The following is a 23,781-nucleotide window of genomic DNA, read 5'->3' on the forward strand; positions in this document are numbered from 1 at the left end:
TAAAATATTTTACCAGGAAGTAATACATTGAGAGTTACCTCTCGTTTTCAAGTATGTCCTGGGCATAGAGTTATGATGACAAAGAATACATGGTTACAAATACAGTTACATAAGTGAGCAGGGTAAACATATACAATACATTGTTACAGATAATACTAGCTGAGAGACCCGGCGTTGCCCGGGATGTAATGTTCCCGTTCCTCTCTCTCCTCCCCCCTCTCTCTGTTTGTCCCCCATTCACATCAATCCAGTCCCCCCCTCCCTCCCTCCTTTACAGCTTCATGTAGCGTGTGTGCGTCAGTCACTGTGTGTTTGCTCGCGCGTCAGTGAGTCTGAGGCAGAAACACAAACACACACAGACTGACTGACGCACACACAGTCAGTGTGTGCCTCAGTCAGTGTGTGCGTGCGTCAGTCAGGCTTTGTGTGCGCGTCAGTCAGTGTGTGCGTGCGGCAGTCAGTCAGTGTGTGCGCGCGGGGCGTCAAAGGCAGGGGGGGGCGTCAAAGGCAGGGGGGGGGGCGTCAAAGGGAGGGGGGGGGGCGTCAAAGGGAGAGGGGGGGGCGTCAAAGGGAGGGGGGGGGCGTCAAAGGGAGGGGGGGGGGCGTCAAAGGGAGGGGGGGGGCGTCAAAGGGAGGGGGGGGGGCGTCAAAGGGAGGGGGGGGGCGTCAAAGGGAGGGGGGGGGCGTCAAAGGGAGGGGGGGGGCGTCAAAGGGAGGGGGGGGGCGTCAAAGGGAGGGGGGGGGGGCGTCAAAGGGAGGGGGGGGGCGTCAAAGGGAGGGGGGGGGCGTCAAAGGGAGGGGGGGGCGCCTCAAAGGCATGGATTCCTCCCCCTGCATTTCCTGCAGTGGACAGGAGGGGGGAGGCAGTGGACAGGAGGGGGGGGGGCAGTGGACAGGAGGGGGGGGGGCAGTGGACAGGAGGGGGGGGGGGGCAGTGGACAGGAGGGGGGGGGCAGTGGACAGGAGGGGGGGGGGCAGTGGACAGGAGGGGGGGGGGCAGTGGACAGGAGGGGGGGGGCAGTGGACAGGAGGGGGGGGGCAGTGGACAGGAGGGGGGGGCAGTGGACAGGAGGGGGGGCAGTGGACAGGAGGGGGGGGGCAGTGGACAGGAGGGGGGGGGGCAGTGGATAGGAGGGGGGGGCAGTGGACAGTGAGACACACACACACACACACACACACACACACACACACACACACACCTCAGTTGATGCGCCCTTTCTCAGTTCCGTTTGGCGCCGGAGGTGGGGAGCGACACCTACCTGTACTTCCGGGCGCCGCCACCGTCTGACTCGGCGCCGCGAGGGAGGAAGGGGGTCCGCCATCTTACGCGCCGCGTGGCAGCTGCGGGAAGCTAGGTGATTTGGAGCGGGGAGGGGTGATTTGGAGCGGGGAGAGGTGATTTGGAGCGGGGAGAGGTGATTTGGAGCGGGGAGAGGTGATGCCGCTGGGGAGGGGGAAGAGGTGATGCCGCTGGGGAGGGGGAAGAGGTGATGCCGCTGGGGAGGGGGAAGAGGTGATGCCGCTGGGGAGGGGGAAGAGGTGATGCCGCTGGGGAGGGGGAAGAGGTGATGCCGCTGGGGAGGGGGAAGAGGTGATGCCGCTGGGGAGGGGGAAGAGGTGATGCCGCTGGGGAGGGGGAAGAGGTGATGCCGCTGGGGAGGGGGAAGAGGTGATGCCGCTGGGGAGGGGGAAAAGGTGATTTGGAGAGGGGAGAGTGTGTGAGTGTGTGAGTGTGTGAGTGTGTGAGTGTGTGAGTGTGTGAGTGTGTGTGTGTGTGTGTGTGTGTGTGTTTTATTTATTTTTTTGGACCTTTGGCCCGTCACTCCGCCTCAGGCCAATGAGAGGTGTGGGGGGCGGGCCAAGGGGGTGGTGTGAGTGTGTGAGGCCAATGAGAGGTGTGCGGGGGCGGGCGGGCCAAGGGACCAATGAGATTGCCGCTAGGGACACCGGACATCCAGCAGGCAGGCATGCATGCAGGCATGCAGGCAGGCAGGCAAACATACAGTGCTTTCACTAATATAGTATAAGATATGTTATAGGCGTATGTAACAGTTACAGACCAGATTAAAATGTGAGACAGCTTTAGTTTTGAAGGAACTTAAACTGGTGGTGGATGTGAGAGTCTCCGGTAGGTTGTTCCAGTTGTGGGGTGTACAGTAAGAGAAGGAGGAGCGGCCAGATACTTTGGGACCTATAGTTATAAGAAAGACAAAAGAACAGTAAACTCCTGACTAAAATTCAAGTTAAATAGTTATAAGCACTATCAAGATGATAAACCTTAAAATTCATACATTTATAATTCACTGCTATTATTAATTCAGTTGGATCCTATGTGGGACTGAGCGTTTAACAAACGTACAGTATATGCCATAAAACGTATTTACTTTTCGCGGTTAGACTTTCAAGCCAATATCTGGGACTTATATTTGAAGCAATCCTCCAATTGATGTTTCTTTCTGAGAAATATTGATGTAAAATTGTCTTCAGTGTCTGGCTTTCATTATGAATTTTCTAAAAAACAACTTTATTGCGTTAAGTTTAATGACTTTGTTTTATCACTATAACTTTGTAGTTGACACAGCATCTGTTTTCATATGAACCTGTAACCAGTCCCTAAAGTTCCTAACCAGTCCCTAATGTCTTGTATATTCGTTGTTTTACTATTTATAGTTATTCATGGACACGGTATTCATATTCTCCATGGGGTGTCAAGCATATTTTTGTCTTAATATTTTGCACAAAAATGAAAGGGTGCCCTTTCCAAAGCAGTAAATGTGATGACATTTGCTTTGTTAGGGAGTCATTGAATCCACATGCATAGCAGTTTTCCGTCTGCTTTGAATAAATCAATAGTTGCAATAAACACATTAGAACCGTGTTTGTGTTCTTTGTTCATACAAAAGACAGAGCCTATTTCACTTTGGGAGTTAACCTCCTCAGGTCAGATGATAACCTCTGGCTTGATGGGGTTATATTGGCAAATGCAGTACACTGTTATTAATCACAACTCCCCTTGAATGTCTAATGTTGTGGTGCATTGTATCACAGTGCTCATATTTCTGTACCCTGGATATAATTCACACACTTGTTGTATCATAGGTAGAAAATAATTTTAGTACATTGTTGTTGAATAACCACGTTCCTGTACTTTATTGCCTCTTAAAAGCAGAAAGAGTGTGTACCTATAATCAGCCAGTGTCACCTTTATTTTATATCCATTATGTCTGATAAATCTTTTGATTCACCAATTGCATTAACACATTTTAATATTCTAAATCAGTGTGTTCCAAACCTCTCCTCGTAACCCATTTCCACACCAGGCCAAACAAAATGGCGGTAAATCTCCTCCTTGATGCGGGCCAATAGGAAGCCGCAGCATCACGCGTTGCAGCTTCTATTGGCTCGCGGGAAGTGAGGTGAGTTTAAAGATCAGGAAGTGCCAGGACTACCTTTACCGGTAAGTATGCCGGGAAGTAGCACATCCCCAGAGTTGCCATTAACACGGTTGAGCTCCAGGGACCCCCTGATTCCTGTGCTGGTAACAAAAATAGAGGGGGAGAGGGGTCTTGTGAGGGAACTGCTCTTTTAAAAAAAAGAGACCTTGTAGAGTCATACTCATTATTACGTCACATCACATCTTTAGGGTTTCATAGGTTTATTTTTTTGCTTTTACTCTTTTTCAGGACGAAGTGATTGCTGTGTCAGAAAAAGTCATTGTCAGACTCGAAGACCTAGTAAAGTGGGCACATTCAGATTTCTCAAAATGGAAGTGCGGACTCCGAGCTCTGCCCATAAAGCTGAAAGAGCTGGGGAAGAATGGCCAGAAGGAGTCGTTGCTGAAATACAGGCAGTCCACACTCAACAGCGGACTGAACTTCAAGGATGTCTTCAAAGAAAAAGCTGAACTAGGTAACTAGGCAGGGACTCCTCTTCCTTAATGTTATTTTTATGTCTAAAGCACTTATTCCCATGATCTGTTATTTATATTATCTGTTATTTATTCGATTACCACGTGTATTACTACTGTGAAGCGCTATGTACATTAATAGCGCTATATAAATAAAGACATACAATACAATACAACTATGCATATGCAGTAATTAATGAAAAATTAATAGGATCACCTTATTAACATATGTTGCAAACATGATTGAGAGTAAGTTTGTATTATGTAAGTTAATTGGCACCTACCTCTTATGGGAATGTGGTGTATCGAGCATGTCATTATTGCAATGAAAGAAACTGCTAAGCCAAGCCCTTCTGAGTTCCAGGAATCATGTCATTAATATACCATATTAACATAGTATAAATCCAGAGTCTTTATGTAAACCAATGACAGGCAAAGTATCCGTGTGGTCATTAAGATGAAAGATGATCTCCCCCATGTATTGCGGGTGAATGGAACATTCTAATAATTGTTTAACCTGGCAACTGAACTAACCATTCAGTGTCAGAAAATTCTGATCCTGAGTCACTAATTGTATCTGTTAGCGTGTGTGGTACACCTATTGACATAAATAATCTAACTGCTATTGTGGTTTAGTGAAGTGTCACAAATACTACTCTGATAGTCCATATTGAGCTACAATTTGTATGAATGTCATTTTCTTTATTAGGCCCTGAAACATTTATAAGCATAGTGTGCGTCAGCCTGATTAATGCCTTTGCTTACCTGAAATGTCTGGATATGCATGTTTTCTATAGAACTAGGTAGCATCTGTGATCATGAAACATGCAAACTTGGCAAATAAACTGGAAAAGGCTGAGTGGAGAATAATTTTTTTATTTTACAGAGCTTTAGCTGCAAACACTATCAGTTTAACATAGCCGAGCTGCATTTTTGTTATTCCTTGGGTAATAGTTTTAACAAAATTCAAATGATTTTCTATAACTCTGCTTCTTACCGAGTCCCTTTAAGGCGAGTGTGAAAGCGGCAGTGTGCACTTTATTGGTCTATAAATATGTCATTACGGTCGGACAACATTTATACTCTTTGGATTGTTGTTTACGCCAAGAAAATTTTCTTCTACAGGTTGACTATTTTATTAAAACCCTTTAAGCAGAGAACAGAAGATGTTTTAGGTTAAGATTATTAAAACAGCGGTTTCGTTCTAGAAGTAGATGTACTGTCAGTTCTGCCGCCATCGTTTCTCTTTGCTGAAAGCTATTAATGCTGTCATTTGAAAATGTATCTTTAGTTACACAACTATACATACATAGAGAGATGTAAAATACACACATTGTGAATGGGAAGCACAGAGTGTGTGCAGAGCGATACATGATATGAGCTTGTGAAGTGCTATTTGTGCATAGAAAGTATTGAAATGTAGTATTTAAATATGTTTAAAGTGTTTAGTAGTTGTATTGATTCTGCAGAAATACAGATTTGTTATAGGATGTGATGCCTTTTAGTGGACCAACAAGAGTCATTTATACTGTAGGTGCAATGGTGCGTACATGGCTATTAGGTTTCGTCTTCATGTGTAATGAACAGATCTTATGTAATGGATCATTTCCTTGGCCATAGCCCAGCTTGTTTATTAAAAAATAAATAAACGTGCGATACTCCTAAGGAAAGCATTTTTTTTTAAAAACATAACTTGGGTACACCTTGGAGGCCTAGCAACTAACCCACACTTCAAATAATGACACTGACACTAGTGTGCCAATGTTTATCAACTATAATTAATATTTCCAAACTTGGAATTGAGGGGGGGCTCTTTTAAATTATTATTTTTAAAAACAAAACCCTTATTTTGTGTAAGGAAAAAAAGGCAGCAGTTTTATATACTCCTGAATTATATAAAAACATACTTACAACAATAAATAAATATAGTCATATACATATAACAGCTATGTCATTTATAACAATAGAAGAAATGCTTATAAAATATGTAAGAAGAGCTGGCTTAAAAACAACTTCTATAGCATGTAAATGATTTTACATAAAACCACCTATATATCTCCCCAAATACAGTAACATTAGTAATATATTTAAATTTATGTAGAATAATTATGACAAGTAAATCGTGTGCAGGATAAATACTGCAGTATTGTAAGTGAGTTATTGGTTCATCATTGTGCATTTGTAAGTTAGGCTTTAGGGCCTAGGTTGAAAAAGCTTTGAAAACCAGAATATAATTTGTAAGTAAAGTACTATTGAATGATAAGTGCTCTCAGTTTTGCGATCATTCTCAGTAGGTCTGTACTAAGGATTGGCATTTTAATTAAACAAAACACCCGTGCCAGTATGCTTTTTGTCAATCCATTTGTTAGAACAAATTAGCATCAAAGTTATCTGAAACTGAAGGACAAATAATGAATGCCCAAAAGCATGCTGGTTGACAGATGGTTTAGTGGCAGGAAATATACATAATTTCTAAAAGGAATATGCTTTAGTATCTCATAAAAAAAATAAAGGTGAATTATCACATCTGTGCTGAGTTGCATAATTGATCGAAGCAGGAGGTTTAATAGAAAAATGGCTGCCGCCTGATAACACATTTATTCTTTGGAAACATTTATTTACGTGGATATGTTTCATGCTGTGATTCTGAGATGCTTGTTAATGTCTTTATGAGAACATTGCATTGCATGTGGTTTGAGTAAATGGGTCAGGATTTGCTTGGTAAGCAGTATTACTCAGACAATGCACCAAAGGCCATCCACAGTTTGCCTCGACTCTTATTTTGTTTTGATGTGAATAGGAAAGATAAAGCATTGTGCTGTCAGCTGGAGATGCTGCTCTTCCAAATACCGATAGCGCTGAAGTGAAATCATTAAAAGGACAGCATCATTAAATAACTGATAAACCAAATCAAAGAATCTGTTACTTATATGTAACCCCTTCTCCGTTGTATGAGCCGGCAACACAATCTACAGTGTGCCATTGCAACGCATTCTGTATTATACTACTGCAGGATATTATAGACACATCAAATTTGACATTAATAAAAAGTCATGTTTTTAATGAAAGATATAGGTTTTGTCATGGGTGAATAAATCTTTCTCAAAGTGTTATATTAAATGCAGTATTGTTGGTTATTATTGTTTCCTTTGCTTCTATAATTTCACAGAATTTTGTATTAAATAATATACTTGTATGCAATAGATTAAAAACATTGAGATTGTCTACATCTCCCACAGCTGTTCCACTGTAATGGTGCAGTGCAACTTTACAACATGTGTAAGGGTTGCAATAAAGCACTCAGCCATGTGACGCCTTCCCTAGAGATTTTAACAATTGTTTCAGAATTTACAATGCCTGTGACCATATTCTAGATTTAGATCTGATCAACAAAATAATAAATATCATAGGCTATTTATTATGTGCAGAATTCACAATATGCGTTTATTTAAATGGGCAGTTAAATAAAAAATAGTAGGTCACCCACCTTAAAAAAAAAAAAACCTTAGTGTAATTGGTTTCCTTAGAAAGATTGAATCACCCGTAAAGTATCTATTAAACTTATCTTTTTGTTGTGAAAAATGAATAAGTGTCACTTTATGTCTTGAACACTGAATTAAAGCATATCAGCTGCTTTTGTTTATGTGTATGACTAACCAGTTAATTTGCAAATAAAATACAGAGCAAAGGTAACAAGTTACTGGGCTTTTCGGACTGACAAAATACATTAGATAAAGATTGTAAATACTTTCTAAAGCTTTTGTTTCTCATAGAAATGTTATATGATTAAAGAACATATTATTAAATACTTATACTGTCCTTAGTTAATTTTTGACCTAGTTGGAACTACCCCTTTATTTGAGAGACAAATGTAGAAATGATTGCGAATTTGTAGTGTACATAGACAGAGGATGAGACACGCACTCAATATCAATGGTAATAGAGGTGGGGTACTTAGCTGCCGGTGCGCTGGTCCTGGGGAGCTCCTGTAGTCCCAAATGTTCCAGTACAAAGAAGAAGAAGCAGGCACACGGTCTTACTCAAAGCAGGTTTAATATGCCATAAAGTCCAACGTTTCGGCAGTCAAATACTGCCTTTCTCAGGGCTGAGTTACATCGAAACAGGATTTAAAAAAAAACGAATCCTTGTAAAAAAAACAAAAAAAACCTACAGTATAATTCCTTAGTCTACTATGCAAATAGGATGATGTGAGCATGAGAAACCGCGGCATCCCCCTCCCCAGGACCTACCTGTGGCGGCGGCGGCAGCCGAGGAAGCCCACCCAGGTGGCCCTAACACGGAAGTTAGACCCCACTGGAAGTAGGGCCCATCCTGCGCAAATACCGCCTGGGTGGGCTCCCTCCGTCGCCGCCACCTAACCCGCTCCACAGGTGGGCCCCCAGGGGAAAAGGGAGCCTTCTTTTTAAATCTTGCGCCGGGGGCCCACCGCTGGGTGCGTAGTTCGACAACTGATGAGAAATTAAAAAGTACCCTGCATATGAAAAAAGTCCAGACCCGGTAAAAGACCCACTTAACATATTATATTTTTTAACTGACAATTTAGTTGGTAAATATTGGGATGCAAAAGAGCACTTTAATACTGTTTCATTTATATACACACTTGCATAAGTACATACATCTACTGTACTGTGTAATAGTAGATGTAATGGGTTGCAATGTGTCGTTTGTCAGGTTTGTGACCTTTGCCTTCCGTATCCTCTTAGCCAGTCGTGCCTGACAGTTTTGATAAAGGGGTAGGACTTATATATGCTGGAGTGACATTTAAAAATGCAGCCCATCCCCTGACGCCACTCACAACATATATCTTTTGTTGATACTTTCTAGAATACTTTTTTTATTCACTCTTTTTTGCAGCGATTGTTTTCTTTCCTGCAGAACTGCAGAGATTTCTGCTGTGACGTGTGTGGGGGTTTTTGGCCAATTTTGAGCGAGCTGCCACCTTTAAGAAAACTAACAGGAATGCTGCTGCCGCTGTCATTCAATATTTTGTTTTAGAATTTCTAATAAGATGGAAAAAAAGATTGTGGATTTTAAAGTCACTTGGATTTTTTTCTTTAATCTCTCCAGGAATTCCACTTAAAGTATTCATTATTGATCTCACAATTTGTCATTATTTGTTTTAACACATTGGAGAATGTTTCACTGGAGTTTTTTGTTTTCCTTCCTCTGGATCAATATACTGTAAATACAAATATAGGATGAGTATCTGTCACCTACATATAACATAGGTTGAACTTGATGGACATTACGGGGGAGATCCTCAGACCTCAGAAGTCCGTTAAATCTGGGCTTCTGATGTGACGTTATCTAAATAGGTAACGTCCGGTAGTCTCCCTGGGTGTAACGAGTATCCACACAGCTAAATATATTTAAAAAACAGCAGCCGTTAGGGATCTCTTTAGAATAGGCGTTGTGCCCGTCTTACCCAAAGGCTGCGTTACTTCCATGCACACCCTGAATATGGGATTAAAGTTAAAAAAAGAGAAGTTAAAATAACCTTGTAAATAACAATATGATGGTTAACGCATAACTAGCTGTGGTCTTACACTCACCCAGACCCTGTAACATACCTATTGCAGGGTCTGGATGTGAATAGCGCCACCTTTAGCTACTGTATGACCTAACTAACGTAATGTTAAAACCCTGCGGTAACTATACCGGAACTCTGGGGATAAGCGTTGTGTGACCTCTTTTGCATATTATTAGCACCAACGTCCGTTATAGTAAAGGCTCGTTATGGCTGAAAACAGCACTTATCGCGGCGTTGCTGAGCTTTGAAGATCCCCGTTAGTACTTAAGATGTTAACGTCTTGTTAAGTCATTAACGGACTTCTGAGGTCTTTTATCAACCTCACCTACTATGTAACACTAATTCTATGCTTAGGATATTTGTATTCTTGTTCTTCCTATTATCTTGTCAAATTCCGTCTCAAATGACACAGACAAGGGAATATGCAACATCTGTTACTTTAGCCAAAGTCAAAAGCATAAAGTGCTGCATCGATTCCCATGAGCCTGCAAGACTAGAGTGGCAAAAATAATAGATTATTTTATAACATAGTAAAGTACAGGAGGATTTCACAGTTAAGCATTTAATCAGTATGATAAAGCCAAAGAGAATGTAGTGTGCTAAGAAAAAAACAGCTGTTACTGCAGGTGACAAAGAATCAATGAACACATGCTTATAATTCTCATGTCATCAACCATCTGAAGGAATTGGCATACTTTCTGCAGATCGCCTTTGACAAATACAGTGGCAAGTAAATGAGAACTTTTTAGTATTACTCCTGGACACTTTTGTGTTATCACTCCAAGATACATTCTTATTCAGTGAGCTACTTATACTTGAGGCTTTTTTCGTGTTTGCCCAGAGTGGATTTTATTCATCATCATCATCATCATCATCTGAGAAAGCCGCACATATTGATTTGAACCATTTTAGTGATGGAAAGCTGCAGGACCCCGGGATAAAAATAAAAAAAAGACTCAAGGAGATTTGAGTTAGTGTCCTGGACAGCAGAGAAATATTGGCAATGGCTGTAAAACAGGCAAGAGAAGCTCCATTGAGATACAGCAAGAAGAGAAAAATCAATAGGAATTTTTGTAGTTCAGCGTATGAACTAAATGTAGTTTTGTCAGAAATGGGGAGTGAATCTATATATATTTATGCTTACAGTAAAACTCCAGGGATTAAATACCAATATTTTAGGAATTGATTTGTTCTAGATCGTTAATGTGCTGCTTAAGGATATGTGGCTTATTTACACATTCATTGTCTACTACTCCTTCAGGAAATCTGGAACAATCAGTAACCCGAGTTACATACCTGGCCTTTTTTTTTTTGGCTTGACGACATATTTGCACGATTTGAGGTTTAAACATAAACAAAGGCGTTTTAGGGATTTAGGGCGGTATGGCTAAACGTTCAGGTGATTTGCAATACACAAACATGCTGCTTAGATGCCAGTGTCGGACTTTTCTCACTGACTTTGTGCTTAGACCAAACACTTTATTCTCTCCTGCTTCAGCAACAACATATTTGATTGCAAGATTTCATGGCAAGGACTTTGGCGTGTGTAAAACTGCTGTCCTATGTTCCGTGCTGAGATTAGTAGCAGTGTGAGGCCTCGGCCAGGGTGGCGCTGGGCGGGCGCGCTCACGCTGGCCGCGATGAAACACATTGCGGCAATGTGCGTGGCCAGCGTGAGCGAGCGCCTGCGCCCGCTCGGTGCTTAGAGCAAGCAGATTTGATTTTGCTGCTCGCAAGCGCGTCACGTGAGCGGTTCGCCCAATGAGAGTGACAGAGTTGCCGCGCCCCCAGGCGAGCGCGCACCGAGTCGGCCAACGAATCGGCCGGCCGAGCAGGGCGCAGCGCACGAGCGCCAGTGCGCCCGCACCCTGCCTGGCCGCAGCCTAAGAGAGAGATAGAGACACACAGAGTATTAGAAGTACAGTATGTGTACAGACATTTTATCTTCTTAATTAGCTATTGGGTCAGTTCCACAGATGAGGAAACACATTTTTTACTCAACTTACCACTGTAAGTGGCTTCTTTAGACATACAGTATATATCACTTATTTGCTTCTCGTGGAAAATGAAGTATGTTTCTATTGTCTTCTGATCCCTTTTATGTGATACTAGCATACTATGTTGTAATTATGCTGTCATCTTTAGCCCAACAAAGCGACAAAAGAGAAACCGCAAATCTATATCCAACAGCTGACATATAGTCCTGACACAAAAGCGATATAGATTGTGAAAGCATTTTAAAGCATTTGAGAGCTATGTACAGTATATATTAAACGCTTGGAAAGCCACTTCAAATACTAATTTATATGTGTCTAATTGTGGAATAATGATGCCGATCATACTATTTCATGTTAACATGAACCCCTATAAGCTTATGCCTGCCGTGGCCTATGTTAACATGAACCCCTATAAGCTTATGCCTGCCGTGGCCTATGTTAACATGAACCCCTATAAGCTTATGCCTGCCGTGGCCTATGTTAACATGAACCCCTATAAGCTTATGCCTGCCGTGGCCTATGTTAACATGAACCCCTATAAGCTTATGCCTGCCGTGGCCTATGTTAACATGGACAAGAAGCAACACGTGACACACCGTGAGTCTTTATTTTGCGTCTCATTACCCAGAATCCCTGGCTGCAGTGGAAGCATTGTCTGCTAAGAGAGCATCATGGGAATGTGCTCACAAGGGAGATTTTTATTTGCTGTGACTAATATTAGAGATTTTCAGATATTTGTAAACTGTACATGTAAACATAGTTAACTGGTATCAGCCCAAATGCACATAACATATTTGGTGTAGTGTGCATTTACGCCATTGTAGAATATAGCACTCTATCTTCTAAAATATTTCCTCATGTTTCTTTAATGGCAATTGTATTACTGTACCTTGAATAATACTGTATGAGGAATTTCATGAGGCATTTATTCAATTTAAATATAGTCTTAAAATACAGTGGAATATCCAATTCCATAATAGCTCAGTCTATTGATTTTTCACTTTATACATATTTATCAGTGTGCCATGAGCCTCAGAAGCATTGCCAAGAATACTGGTATGTGGATAACAGTCAAATTCATTAAAACAAAAGTTGTGTGATTTAATAGCCAGGAAAAGCACATTTCCCCATTGAGACTGCTTTTCCTCTCCAAAAAAGGAATTATAATGCGTGTTTAATCATTTGTTATGTTTTATGGTTTAGCAAGAATACCAGTGACTTGTAGGTTGAACATTTCCTGTTTGCCCATGGTCCTTAAATGTTTTGCAGAACTACTGCAATAAATGCTTGTAAAACAATATCAAGATAGGTACTGTATGCACAGCGCCAATTCTATATTGGTATGTACTAAAATATTTTTTAATCCCATCAGCCATGTCTTTCTTTCTGTCTAAGCATTCTCAGAACAATGTTGTCTAGACTTACTACACTGTTTAATGCGTACTGTGAGTTTTAAAATGACTCATGAATCTGGATTGCTTCAAAGAAGTTAATTGTGTTGACAAGCCTGATGTAGAAAGCAGTTTTTTCAGCCTTGTGGTTGCCATTTTAAAAGGGCCCTAAGCATTATTTTATATTAACATTTATACAGAATGGAAAGAAATGTAGGAATTTTAACTAGTGATGAGCCAGTTGAGATTTCTGGAATCAGACACCCCCAAGCCTGCAAAATGGAGTCAATAACATTGTGCAAAACATGCTGAGGATTGCGGAGGTTTGGGGTGTTGGATTCCAAAAACGCGAACTCGCTCATTTCTCATGTTTACATTGAAGTGTGCGATTAGGTAAAATAAAAAAGTCAATGAAATAGAAAAAAAAATATTCTTGGACCAACATCGTATGTAAGATTGTGCACTAAAATGTAAGGTTGTAACTGTGCTAAGCAATATATTACTATCTAATATGCTTTATAGACCTGTCTACGAGACAGACAAAATTGGCCAGATTTGATAGTCCTTAGTCACTACAAAAAAAGGCATTTACTTAAAAAGTAAAAAAAAACAATGGAAAAGGCACAAGAATTCCAATTAATTTGCTATCCCCCTATTCCTGTGTGTTCCCCACCCACTACCTCTGTGCTCCGTGAAAATGCCTCTCAGCATTCATAAACCGAGTGATATTTATCACTCATTTTTTTGATATAGCTTTATTTTGGAGATATCACTTAGTTTTGGGAAAGCTTCACGTTGGAGATGTATCACTCATGTTTTGAGATGGCTCGGCTCTGTAGATATTTATCCCTCTGTGGCATATGCAAATAAATGTGAAGTTTATTAGACTTTGCAAATGCCTACAGTATATAATTCTTATTGAATTAGATGGGGGGAAAATCAGGATTGATCACTTTGAAGCGATACATTTTGGCACGCACGAAACAATGTTAACAGATTTCTGGAATCTGACCCAAAAAAGAGAATAGCCAGTTTGTAAGTGTGTAAAAATAGACTGGTCTAATTTATAGACAGTTAGTGTGCCCATTTGAGCTGTAATTTCATGCCTGGGAATTTACATAGTAGGAAACTGGTCTGAATCAAGTTAGTGAGGCACCCTGTTTTGCTGTCAGTTTAATTTAATGGAAACTGCTGGCAGGAAGAGTAAGGTAGGTTTATAGAAGCAATACTATTTTGCAAGTTGAAACAGGAAACTGCTTGGTCTTTCAGTTTAAAAAGGACAAAAATAAAGAAATGTGTGATTCATTCTTGTTTACAAACTCCCAGCTAGTTTTCAATGACCTTAATGACACAATAGTTACAATTGAATTTATATTTAGTTTATTATCACAGCAAATAATCTGCTAAGCACGTCTTTGGATAGAAAGTTTAGATGGTACTACAGTTTTATTACAGTACATTAAGTTACTAGTGTGCACATTTTCCTTTTTACTGTGATATATCTTTATATATTAACAGGATGTGTGTTGTTGCTGTTCTGTTTGCCTATTACTAGTTATGTGGTCAGGCAAAAAAAATAAATAATAAATGAACAGTGATTGATGTGTGAGCTAACTTCAGCATACATTGCCTTTAAAGGCAAACCTCCATGTTTGACAAATTTAATAATCAGTAATCTGCTCTACTCGCCATAAAAAAAGTCTCCCTTTTACCATTGTACCATTGTACCATTGCAAAGTCCTTCTGCTGATGTGCTTAGAAATCCTGGCCTTTTGAAATTCTGTAGTGGAATTCTGGAGGTATCAGTTGCTAAAGATTTGTGTCCTCTGGGATGTTAAAATGGCCACTGCTATTCACGTCCATTAAGACAACCAAAGTTGCCATGGTAACGAGGGATCCCGGGAAATAATAACAGGTGAAAAAATGAAAAGTTAATGTTGTGCTGATCTATTTCTATCAGGTTTATATTATGATCTAATTTTGTTGTTGTCCAGTGGACACAAAATAGCCATGGGGGTAGTAGGCTTGCGTCAGCGGCCAATAGAAAGTTGCAACGTCATTGGGACACTTGCAACTTTCTATTGGTGACACTGCAGCTATATTTGTAGTTTTTATTTGTGTCAAAACCAGCAGTGTGAGGTCAGGGTTCATGTTCAAGGAACCCGTGCCGGCCTTAGGGAGAGACTAGCAAGTGGTTGCCTTGGGCCCAGCCCCTTTTGGGGGTCCTACACTCTCGCCTCTCCCTTCTCCTGTCAGCGCTGGGATCCAACTTCCGACCAACTGAAGGAGGGAGTGCTGGGCCCCCTGAGAGGTAAGAGAGAGGTGTGTGTGTTGAGAGGGGGAGTCTTACCTTCTCCGGAGAGGCGCTCCTCCTGCAAATGATGCTGTGACATCACATGGTGATGCGTTGCCATGACAGCGTGACATCACCGGATGCTGCGTAATCATGGCAACAACGCAGTGACATCATTATGTTGCTACGCTACAGGGGGAGAGCCACACTTCAAAAATCGCCGGACGGGTGGGCTAAGTACCCATACCTATTTCTACAGGGGGGCCCCACTGCCAGCATGCCGCCTTGTGCCTCGGTTCTGCGTAGGGACCCCCTAGTCTAGGTAGATATTTTTTTAAAGGGAGTAGTGATTGCTGTTTCAAGACACTGGTGCATCCTGGATGAAGTTCTTAGTCACTTTGTTCTAAAGTTTCAAATAGAAGAAACAGCCAATTGGAACATGCGTCCTTTAGGATCAATGTTGATTCCATAAGCAAGGGACATAGAGAGGTTATACTGACAATATGTAGAAGAAAAAGTTGGTTGTGGAATAAAATAATGAGATGCTTCGATTTTGTGTGATTGTGTCGAAAGCCACGCTCAGGTCGAGAAGGATCAGAGCAGCGGTGCCTCCTTTGTGTAAGGTGTTGAGCAGGAAGTCAGTGACACCTATCGGGGGTGTCATAGTGCTGAGCAGGAAGTCAGTGACACCTATTAGGGTCATCTCAGTGCCGAGCAGGAAGTCAGTGACACCTATCGGGGGCGTCTTAGTGCTGAGCAGGAAGTCAGTCACACCTATTAGGGGCGTCTCTGTGCTGAGCAGGAAGTCAGTGACACCTATCGGAAGCATCTCCGTGCTGAGCAGGAAGTTAGTGACACCTATCGGGGGCGTCGCAGAGCTATCATTTTTTCGAAATCCAGATGGGTGGGTGTCAAACAAATTAAATTGAGTTAGGTGGTTCACTAACTTTTAGGGTCAGTTTTTCAATGATTTTAGCTAAAAATTGAATATTAGAAACTGGTCGGTAGTTATCCGTGTTCAGTGGATGGAGGGAGGGGTTCTTTAATAGAGGTGAAATAAATGCTTCCTTTAGATATAAGCCTGAAGACAATTAAAGGTTTGCAATTTCGAGAATGAAAGGGGTCAGATCTGACACCGCTTCCTTTATTAACCAACGAGGGTCTCCTGGACAGCTAGATTGTTTGATTCCTCTCATCGTAATAAGAATCTTGTCCATAGTAATAGATTGGAAGGTGCTCCACCTAGTTTTATTTGGTTTGACTGTGAAAATATATTAGATTTGTGAGGTGACAGTTGCGTAGCTGGAATTAGATTCAGAATTTTTGAGACGATAGAGGAGAAAGACTGTATGTGTGGAATTTCGACAGGACTTGAGGTTTTGTTTAAACTCAAGCAAAGAGTCAACGATTTTAAATAGTTCCCGCAAATTATTACTGGAATTTTTAATCTGTGAGGCCAAATAATGTTTTTTGGCCTCTATAACGGCTTTGAAATAATTCTTCCTTATAAGTCTAAGATCCATAAGAAGAAGAGCGCGGGGCCAGTCTACGCACCCCTGCTACAGAGTATCAGGCGGCGTGACTAGCCATACCTTTCAAAAGATATTAAATATTGAATTCTGGGCCTGGCAGCAATTCGCAAGAACAACAACTAGATCATTGTAACCGTTGCGATTACACGAATCAAATGATGCCAAACACTTGATGATTAGGAGGTGCCGAGGACAGATAGATATCTGTTTCTCCTGCAAAAATAGACGTTTTGTGTGGTCGTATTTATGTTGATGTGTGTATGTGGAGTGCACAGAGGCAACTGTGAAGATGGACTCCTTAGTACTGCCCTTGGGATGAATAGTTCTATTAAAAGCTCCTTGTACTGTCCCCAATATATTTATATATAGTTATCATATCCCCTCTTAGACGCCTCTTTTCTAATGTAAATACATCTAATTTAGCTAGCCTCTCCTCATAAATCAGATTGTTCACCCCCTTTATTAATTTGGTGGCTCTTCTCTTCACTCTCTAGTTCCATAATGTATTTTCTAAGTAGTGGTGCCCAATATTGTACTCCATATTCAAGGTGTGGTCTTACTAATGCTTTGTAAAGGGGCATAATTATGCTTACTGAGATGAGATTTGTTGATAAGAGCAACTCTTCCTCCTATTTTGTCAATGGCTGTAGGGGTTTGAAGGACTGCGTATTTCTGGGACATGTCCTCATTGGGTGTATAAAAGGTGATTTCCTTTAGCCAAGTCTCCATTAGAAAACAGAAATCTGGCTTATGCTCAGATAGGATTTAGCAAATTTCCATTGTGTCTACGGGTACTGACCGAGCATAGTGGACAAATTGCTTACATTTGATATATAACAAATATTTGTCATTGGGCTGGCTGCATGAATTGTCTCGTATTATATATAAAGGTACATTATATTCTCTAAAGTGCTTTAGCCGTTATAACATTTTAATTTTGAATTCATTGAATGGCTCTTCCATCCCAATGAATTAAACCCCTATTTTCTTGACAATAGAGTCAATGACGTATTTTAGTATACTACTGTATTATTATTATTATACTCATCCCATTTTTAATCACTCCTAATTTGGGCCTAAAATATGAGCTCAGTTTAGTTTGGGAAAATGTGTTTCAAATATGCTTGTTACAAGATTGCAATAATAAAATACTTTCACAACATTAAATACATTTCGTTCTTAAAGATTGGGGTCAGGGGGGAATAGTTTTATTTAGATAGACCATGTGACAGGGTTTAATTAATGCCATGAAACGTTAACATTGGGGATTGAACACGAGTTGGGTAAGGTTACGTTTTAAGTTCATGATTACTCCACTACATTGAGTTATATTGAAGTCAGTATGAATTTATTGATTAATTTGAAAGCTCGCTTTCATACTTGAAAGTGAGAGGTAACTCTCAAAGTATTACTTCCTGGTAAAACATTTTAGATACAGTATATCAATTTTTTTTTTTAATATCAGTTGTGTAGTATTAGATAATTCACACTGCTTTCCTACCAAATCTTTTTGCTCTTTTTTTTATGTAGTAAGCTTCCTTGGGTTGCTATAGCAATCGTTTAGAAAGCCACACAGCCTCCTCTTTTGAAATAGGCGCCATATTGTATGCCCTGGGAAGCAGGATCTTCGTAGATTGATACGAGAGAACGGATCAATCGACAGCGTAGATAATTGCATTCCTGTAAATGTGACAGAACTGCTGCATTTAATTAATTTTTAAAACGGGGCAAGAGGAAATGTTGCTTTAAATGTAATCATTCAAATCTGTCTTTTCAAGGAAAAATTAACATTTATAGAAAACCGGAGTTTAACATTAAAGGACATAGTAACAGGAAGGTATTAAATGTGATTTGTAATTCACCTTTTGCTTTGTCAATGCAATCAAAATAAATTAAATACTATATATACCCCACCCAAGCTTACTGGATGATTATCATGGAGTATATTAGTAGTTTCGTATATGATTAAATAATAAAGCAGGAGAAATATTTAGAATTCAAGCAATGACCACAAATGGTTTATTTCCAATATTTTGTCTCTGTGATTAGAACCTGTAAAATGATCTTAATATAGTTTTCTTCATGAACATGTGTGAAATGTGTGAAATATCCTCTGCAATATTTTATGCGAAGCGTATAACATCCATTTAGTGTATGAATTCAGGAATAGACTTGTGCACAAGTTAGTCACTCATCTGAACCAATACAGTGCAGTCTAATTCAGCAGTACTACAGTAAACTGTTAGGAGCAATGCTGGTGAATTAATTCTGACATTATCAAATTAAGAAATTCAATTTAGAACGTAGTTAACATTAAACCTCAATCTGTGCATGCCAGGCCATCTTTGGTTTTGCAATCTATGTACATAATAATGTTCCTTTTAGCCAACATCTGTATAAACAAATGGAAATAAAAGCAACTCTAAATTAAATATCCTTTTTTTTCTTATTGTACCACAAAGGATTTTCATTTTAGCATTCGTTATTGCTTTATGTCCAGTTATGCATTTCCCACTCTAACCATTTAATTTATAAAACATGCAATCGCTCTATTACTTCCAGTGCAAGGTGCCAACATGACAGTACTGGAAACTAAACCACAAAACAGGCCTGACACAAGCAACAGTTTTATTTATCTTTAAAAGGATCCGTTTTACAAGTAAACTACCGTGTATATGGTTATTATTTGTATTGTCCCAGACTGGCCTATGACATGTAATGTTACCAAAGCTGTATAATCTTGTATGTCTTATGTTGGTTGGAAGAATGTGGAAATGCATGTTTAGTTAATAATACAGCTGAACCCAGTTATAGCGCGGTGCTTAGGGTCCAAAGAATGTGATTGCGTTATATGCGGATCGCGTTACACGTTAAAAAAAAGATTTGCGGCAAACTTTGCACCCCTCAGAGGTTCTGCGGCCGCCAGGGGGTGGGGAGAGCTGGGATAACTCTCCCAGCTGTCCCAGACCCGGCGGCTCCACCACGCAGGACTGACCCGGCATTAGCGGCAGCTGTCAGCTCTCTTCTCTCCCTGCTTCTGCCGTCAGCTTCTGGCTGACAGGGAGAGAGAGGAAAATCAGAGCCAGCTCCCCTTAAAGAGACAGTATGTGTGTGTCTGTGTCTGTCGTCAGGGCAACGCGTCGCCATGGTAACCAGTGTCAAATGTCGCCACGGGGGCCACGTGACGTCGCGTTGCCAAAGCGACGTGACGTCACATGACCCGGCAACGTCATTTGACGCAAGAGCCGAGGAGGAGGGTGGGGGGGCTCAGGCAGTAAGCTCCCTGCCACCTGGCACATGACAAGCCCTGGTCAACAGGAGAGGATAGAAAACGGCATGGTAGGGGCATGGTAGGAGATCTGCTGCATATTATTTGGGAGCTTATCACATTATATGAGGATCCCTTGCTGCAGTGAAAGTGCTGTGTGCTGGGTGATAATGGTGAAAGACAGGGTTGCAGACCTGTCTAAGACATGCAAATGGGCACACAGTAATATTTCCATATTATTATATGGAATAATAATAATTATTATATATATATATATATATAATATATATACATGTTTTATATATATATAGGTATATATATAATATATAATATATACATATATATATATATATAGGTAAACCCCGTTATAGCGCGGTCCTCGGGGTCCACCCCGAGACCGCCGCGTTAGTAACGGGGTCACGCTAATTTTTTAAAAAAATGGCCGCCGCGCGCCTGAGGGAGTGAGGAGGGAAGGAAAGAAGGAAGAAGGAAGAGGTGGCCGGAAGCCCTACACGTCCCCTAGCAACGGCGAGTCCAGCCGCAACCTGCTCCTTACCTCCCACCACCGGCATCCATTTCCTCCCCCCCAGACCCCCACACCTACCCCCCTCCTCGGTATAGCCCACGCGGCCCTCCGAGTCCCAGCCTGCTCCTAACTCACCCCCCCTCTTCGGCATATCCCACGCGGCCCTCCGAGTCCCAGCCTGTTCCTCACTCACCCCCCTCCTCCCGACAACCCCCCCTCCTCCTGACACCCCCCCCCCTCCTCCTGATTCCAGCTCCGCTCCGATTTCAGCAGCCGACACTAAAGGTAGGGAGGGGGAGTGGGAGGTGTGGTGTAGTGTGCTGTGAGAGTGTGTTGTGAGTGCTGTGAGAGTGTGCTGTGAGTGCTGTGTGCTGTGAGAGCTGTGTGCTGTGAGAGTGTGCTGTGAGTGCTGTGTGCTGTGAGAGTGTGCTGTGAGTGCTGTGTGCTGTGAGAGTGTGCTGTGAGTGCTGTGTGCTGTGAGAGTGTGCTGTGAGTGCTGTGTGCTGTGAGAGCTGTGTGCTGTGAGAGTGTGCTGTGAGTCCTGTGTGCTGTGAGTCCTGAGTGCTGTGAGAGCTGTGTGCTGTGAGAGTGTGCTGTGAGTGCTGTGTGAGCTGTGTGCTGTGAGAGTGTGCTGTGAGAGCTGTGTGCTGTGAGAGTGTGCTGTGAGTGCGGTGTGCTGTGAGAGCTGTGTGCTGTGAGAGTGTGCTGTGAGAGCTGTGTGCTGTGAGAGTGTGCTGTGAGTGCTGTATGCTGTGAGAGCTGAATGCTGTGAGAGTGTGTGCAGTGAGCAGTGTGTGCAGGGAGCTGTGTGTGCAGTGAGCAGTGTGTGCAGTGAGCAGTGTGTGCAGTGAGAGTGTGTGCAGTGAGCAGTGTGTGCAGTGAGCAGTGTGTGCAGTGAGCAGAGTGAGCAGTGTGTGTGTGCGCAGCGTGTGCAGTGAGAGTGTGTGCAGTGTGTGCACTGTGTGCACTGTGTGCACTGTGTGCACTGTGTGCACTGTGTGCAGTGTGCAAAAAAAAATGTAAAATTGAAAAAAAAAAAATTTTTAAACGGGAGCCACGTGAAAACCGCGTTATAACCGATTTCGCGTTATAACGGGGTTTACCTGTATATATATATACACACACACACAGTTTATAAGTTAGAAAAAGCCTTACTGGGAGTTTATTATAATCACAGTATGTTGCAAGCAATACGGGTGGATAACACACAAAATTAACGTTTCAGGGAAAGCGACAGCTTTTATATTGAGGCTTCTTTAAAAAACATTGATATAAGGTGTTTAAATAGAACATTCATTAAAATATTAAGCTATGTTTTTATTTATTTTTTATTATCATCGCGATAGAAGAGTATTCATTTCATGGCGTATCCATGAGAGGAAATAGTAGATATTTTCTATATTCCAGATATCTCTGTAGAAAGCATAAAAGGGACATTTTTTTTTTATATTTGTTGTCATGGATTCCACTTGAGTTAGCTATAATTTAGGAACAAAACAGACCAACACCAGTGATGATTTTACGTTTTTCTCTTTTCTGTAAATAACTGGCTTCTTTTTAAAAATTCATAAAAATGTCTGTATTTGTTTTCTTATTTATTTAAACTGTTAAGATTCTGCCTGGGAAGGAAATCAGACACCATTATTAGTTAGATAGTTAAGGGTGAAGAACAAAAAGGGAATAGAGAACTACAGAATAACCTATGACAATAAAAAATATTTGTTTATTCACTTCCAGAGTGACAATCCTTTTTTAATAAAGTCAGTTCCATGGTTACACCGGGGTTTTTCTGTAGCTAGGAGTAATGTGTTGATGGCTGGAGGTGGATAGATATTGTATTTTATATAATGCAAGCATGTTCAGTTCATTACAAGAGCTGCTTTATATTTGTACTGCAACAAGGTTAACATAAAATGTTCTATTAAGCCCCTTCTCATTTAGAAAACACTGCACAGCACTGGAGGGAGAAGCAGTTGAGAGACAGATGTAAATTAATCTTCCAATATTGCAGCTCGATTGTATCATGCAAACAAACCTTATGTTCATAGACAATAAAGAAGCAGAATCTTATTGCGAGTAGGTCAAAATGTAAGGTTAATATCATGCTAGAAAATGATGATCCTTTATTGCTAGTGCAAATAGCATTACCACTATTATTAAGACAGCTGTAATTGAATAGTACAATAACCAGTGTTCTTAATGAACAAAGAATACCTTCAAAGGGATGTTTCTTGTTTAAGGAGCTGGATATCATGCTAAATTGTTGGCTCAGTTGTTGGCATTGTTTCTGGAAACTTTTTTTTTTTCTTTGTTTAATTTCCTAAACCAGGTTTGGAAATTGTCTTTTTTCCAACTTTGTAGTAGCTAGCTATCTGCCAGATCAGATGTTATCTGTATACTACAGTACAGTTTGTCTCTCCATTTTGCATTAAACAGTAGCCAGTATATAATATATATATATATATATATATATATATATATATATATATATGTAGAGGTATCAGTACCGTGTTAGCCGAGCTTCAATAATCAAAAAATAAATAGATGATACCGTTCTGTGGCTAACTTAAAAATGAATGGAGAGCCCACAGTATTGTATAGAGCACTGTTTATACTGTGGGCTCTCCATTCATTTTTATTCACACTGATACACATACACACTCTTTCTTCACTTGCTTTCAGTTACCCTTTGACACCTCTAGCCATAAAACACATCCACACCGGGGGAAGGAGAAGCACAGATAACATTCCAATAGACACTGTTTTTAAGTTATCCTTGCTTCATTCATTGTAACATCGCCGGAAGAAGAGATCAGTGTATCTCGAAAGCTCGCACAAATAAAAGCATTTCGTTAGCCACAGAACGGTATCATCTATTTATTTTTTGATTATATATATATATATATATATATATATATATATATATATATATATATATATATTCCATGGGATTGTGCGCTATATTCAATAACTGTAGGTTTTGAGCCACTAGCTGGTCCATTGTACCATGTCCACTCAAGTATCCTGACAAAGTGGTATGACAAGCAATGTACTCTAGTATAGCAATCGACTTCTGAAGACCACATATCCCATAATTCCTTGAGCTCATGTAACTTCAATGACTAATTCAAATCTTTATTCACATAAGTACGTGAACACAGGGTTTTTATATAGAGGGAGGGGGATTGGTGTGTTTTGTAGAGTGACACTATTTAGCTGTATGTTTTTACTGGTCCTTGTCATAGTGATGAGCATTTGCTAGACTCCATATAAGGTCGACTTGTTTATACTTCTTGTTTTGGCAATGAAAAGCCCT

The 23,781-nt window shown here is 40.9% G+C and overlaps 1 protein-coding gene across 2 annotated transcripts in view; it reads left to right on the forward strand.

Moving 5' to 3' along the window:
• The window catches only part of ARID5B (AT-rich interaction domain 5B), a 277,172-nt gene that overhangs the window by 53,234 nt on the left and 200,157 nt on the right, over window positions 1-23,781 (forward strand). For both annotated transcript variants that reach the window (XM_075612969.1, XM_075612968.1), the window contains exon 3: window positions 3,684-3,909. In XM_075612969.1, the coding sequence (XP_075469084.1) occupies window positions 3,684-3,909 (226 nt within the window). The remainder of the gene's footprint in view (window positions 1-3,683; window positions 3,910-23,781) is intronic.

This window comes from Ascaphus truei, chromosome 8, assembly GCF_040206685.1.
Source record: "Ascaphus truei isolate aAscTru1 chromosome 8, aAscTru1.hap1, whole genome shotgun sequence".
Lineage (NCBI taxonomy): Eukaryota > Metazoa > Chordata > Amphibia > Anura > Ascaphidae > Ascaphus > Ascaphus truei.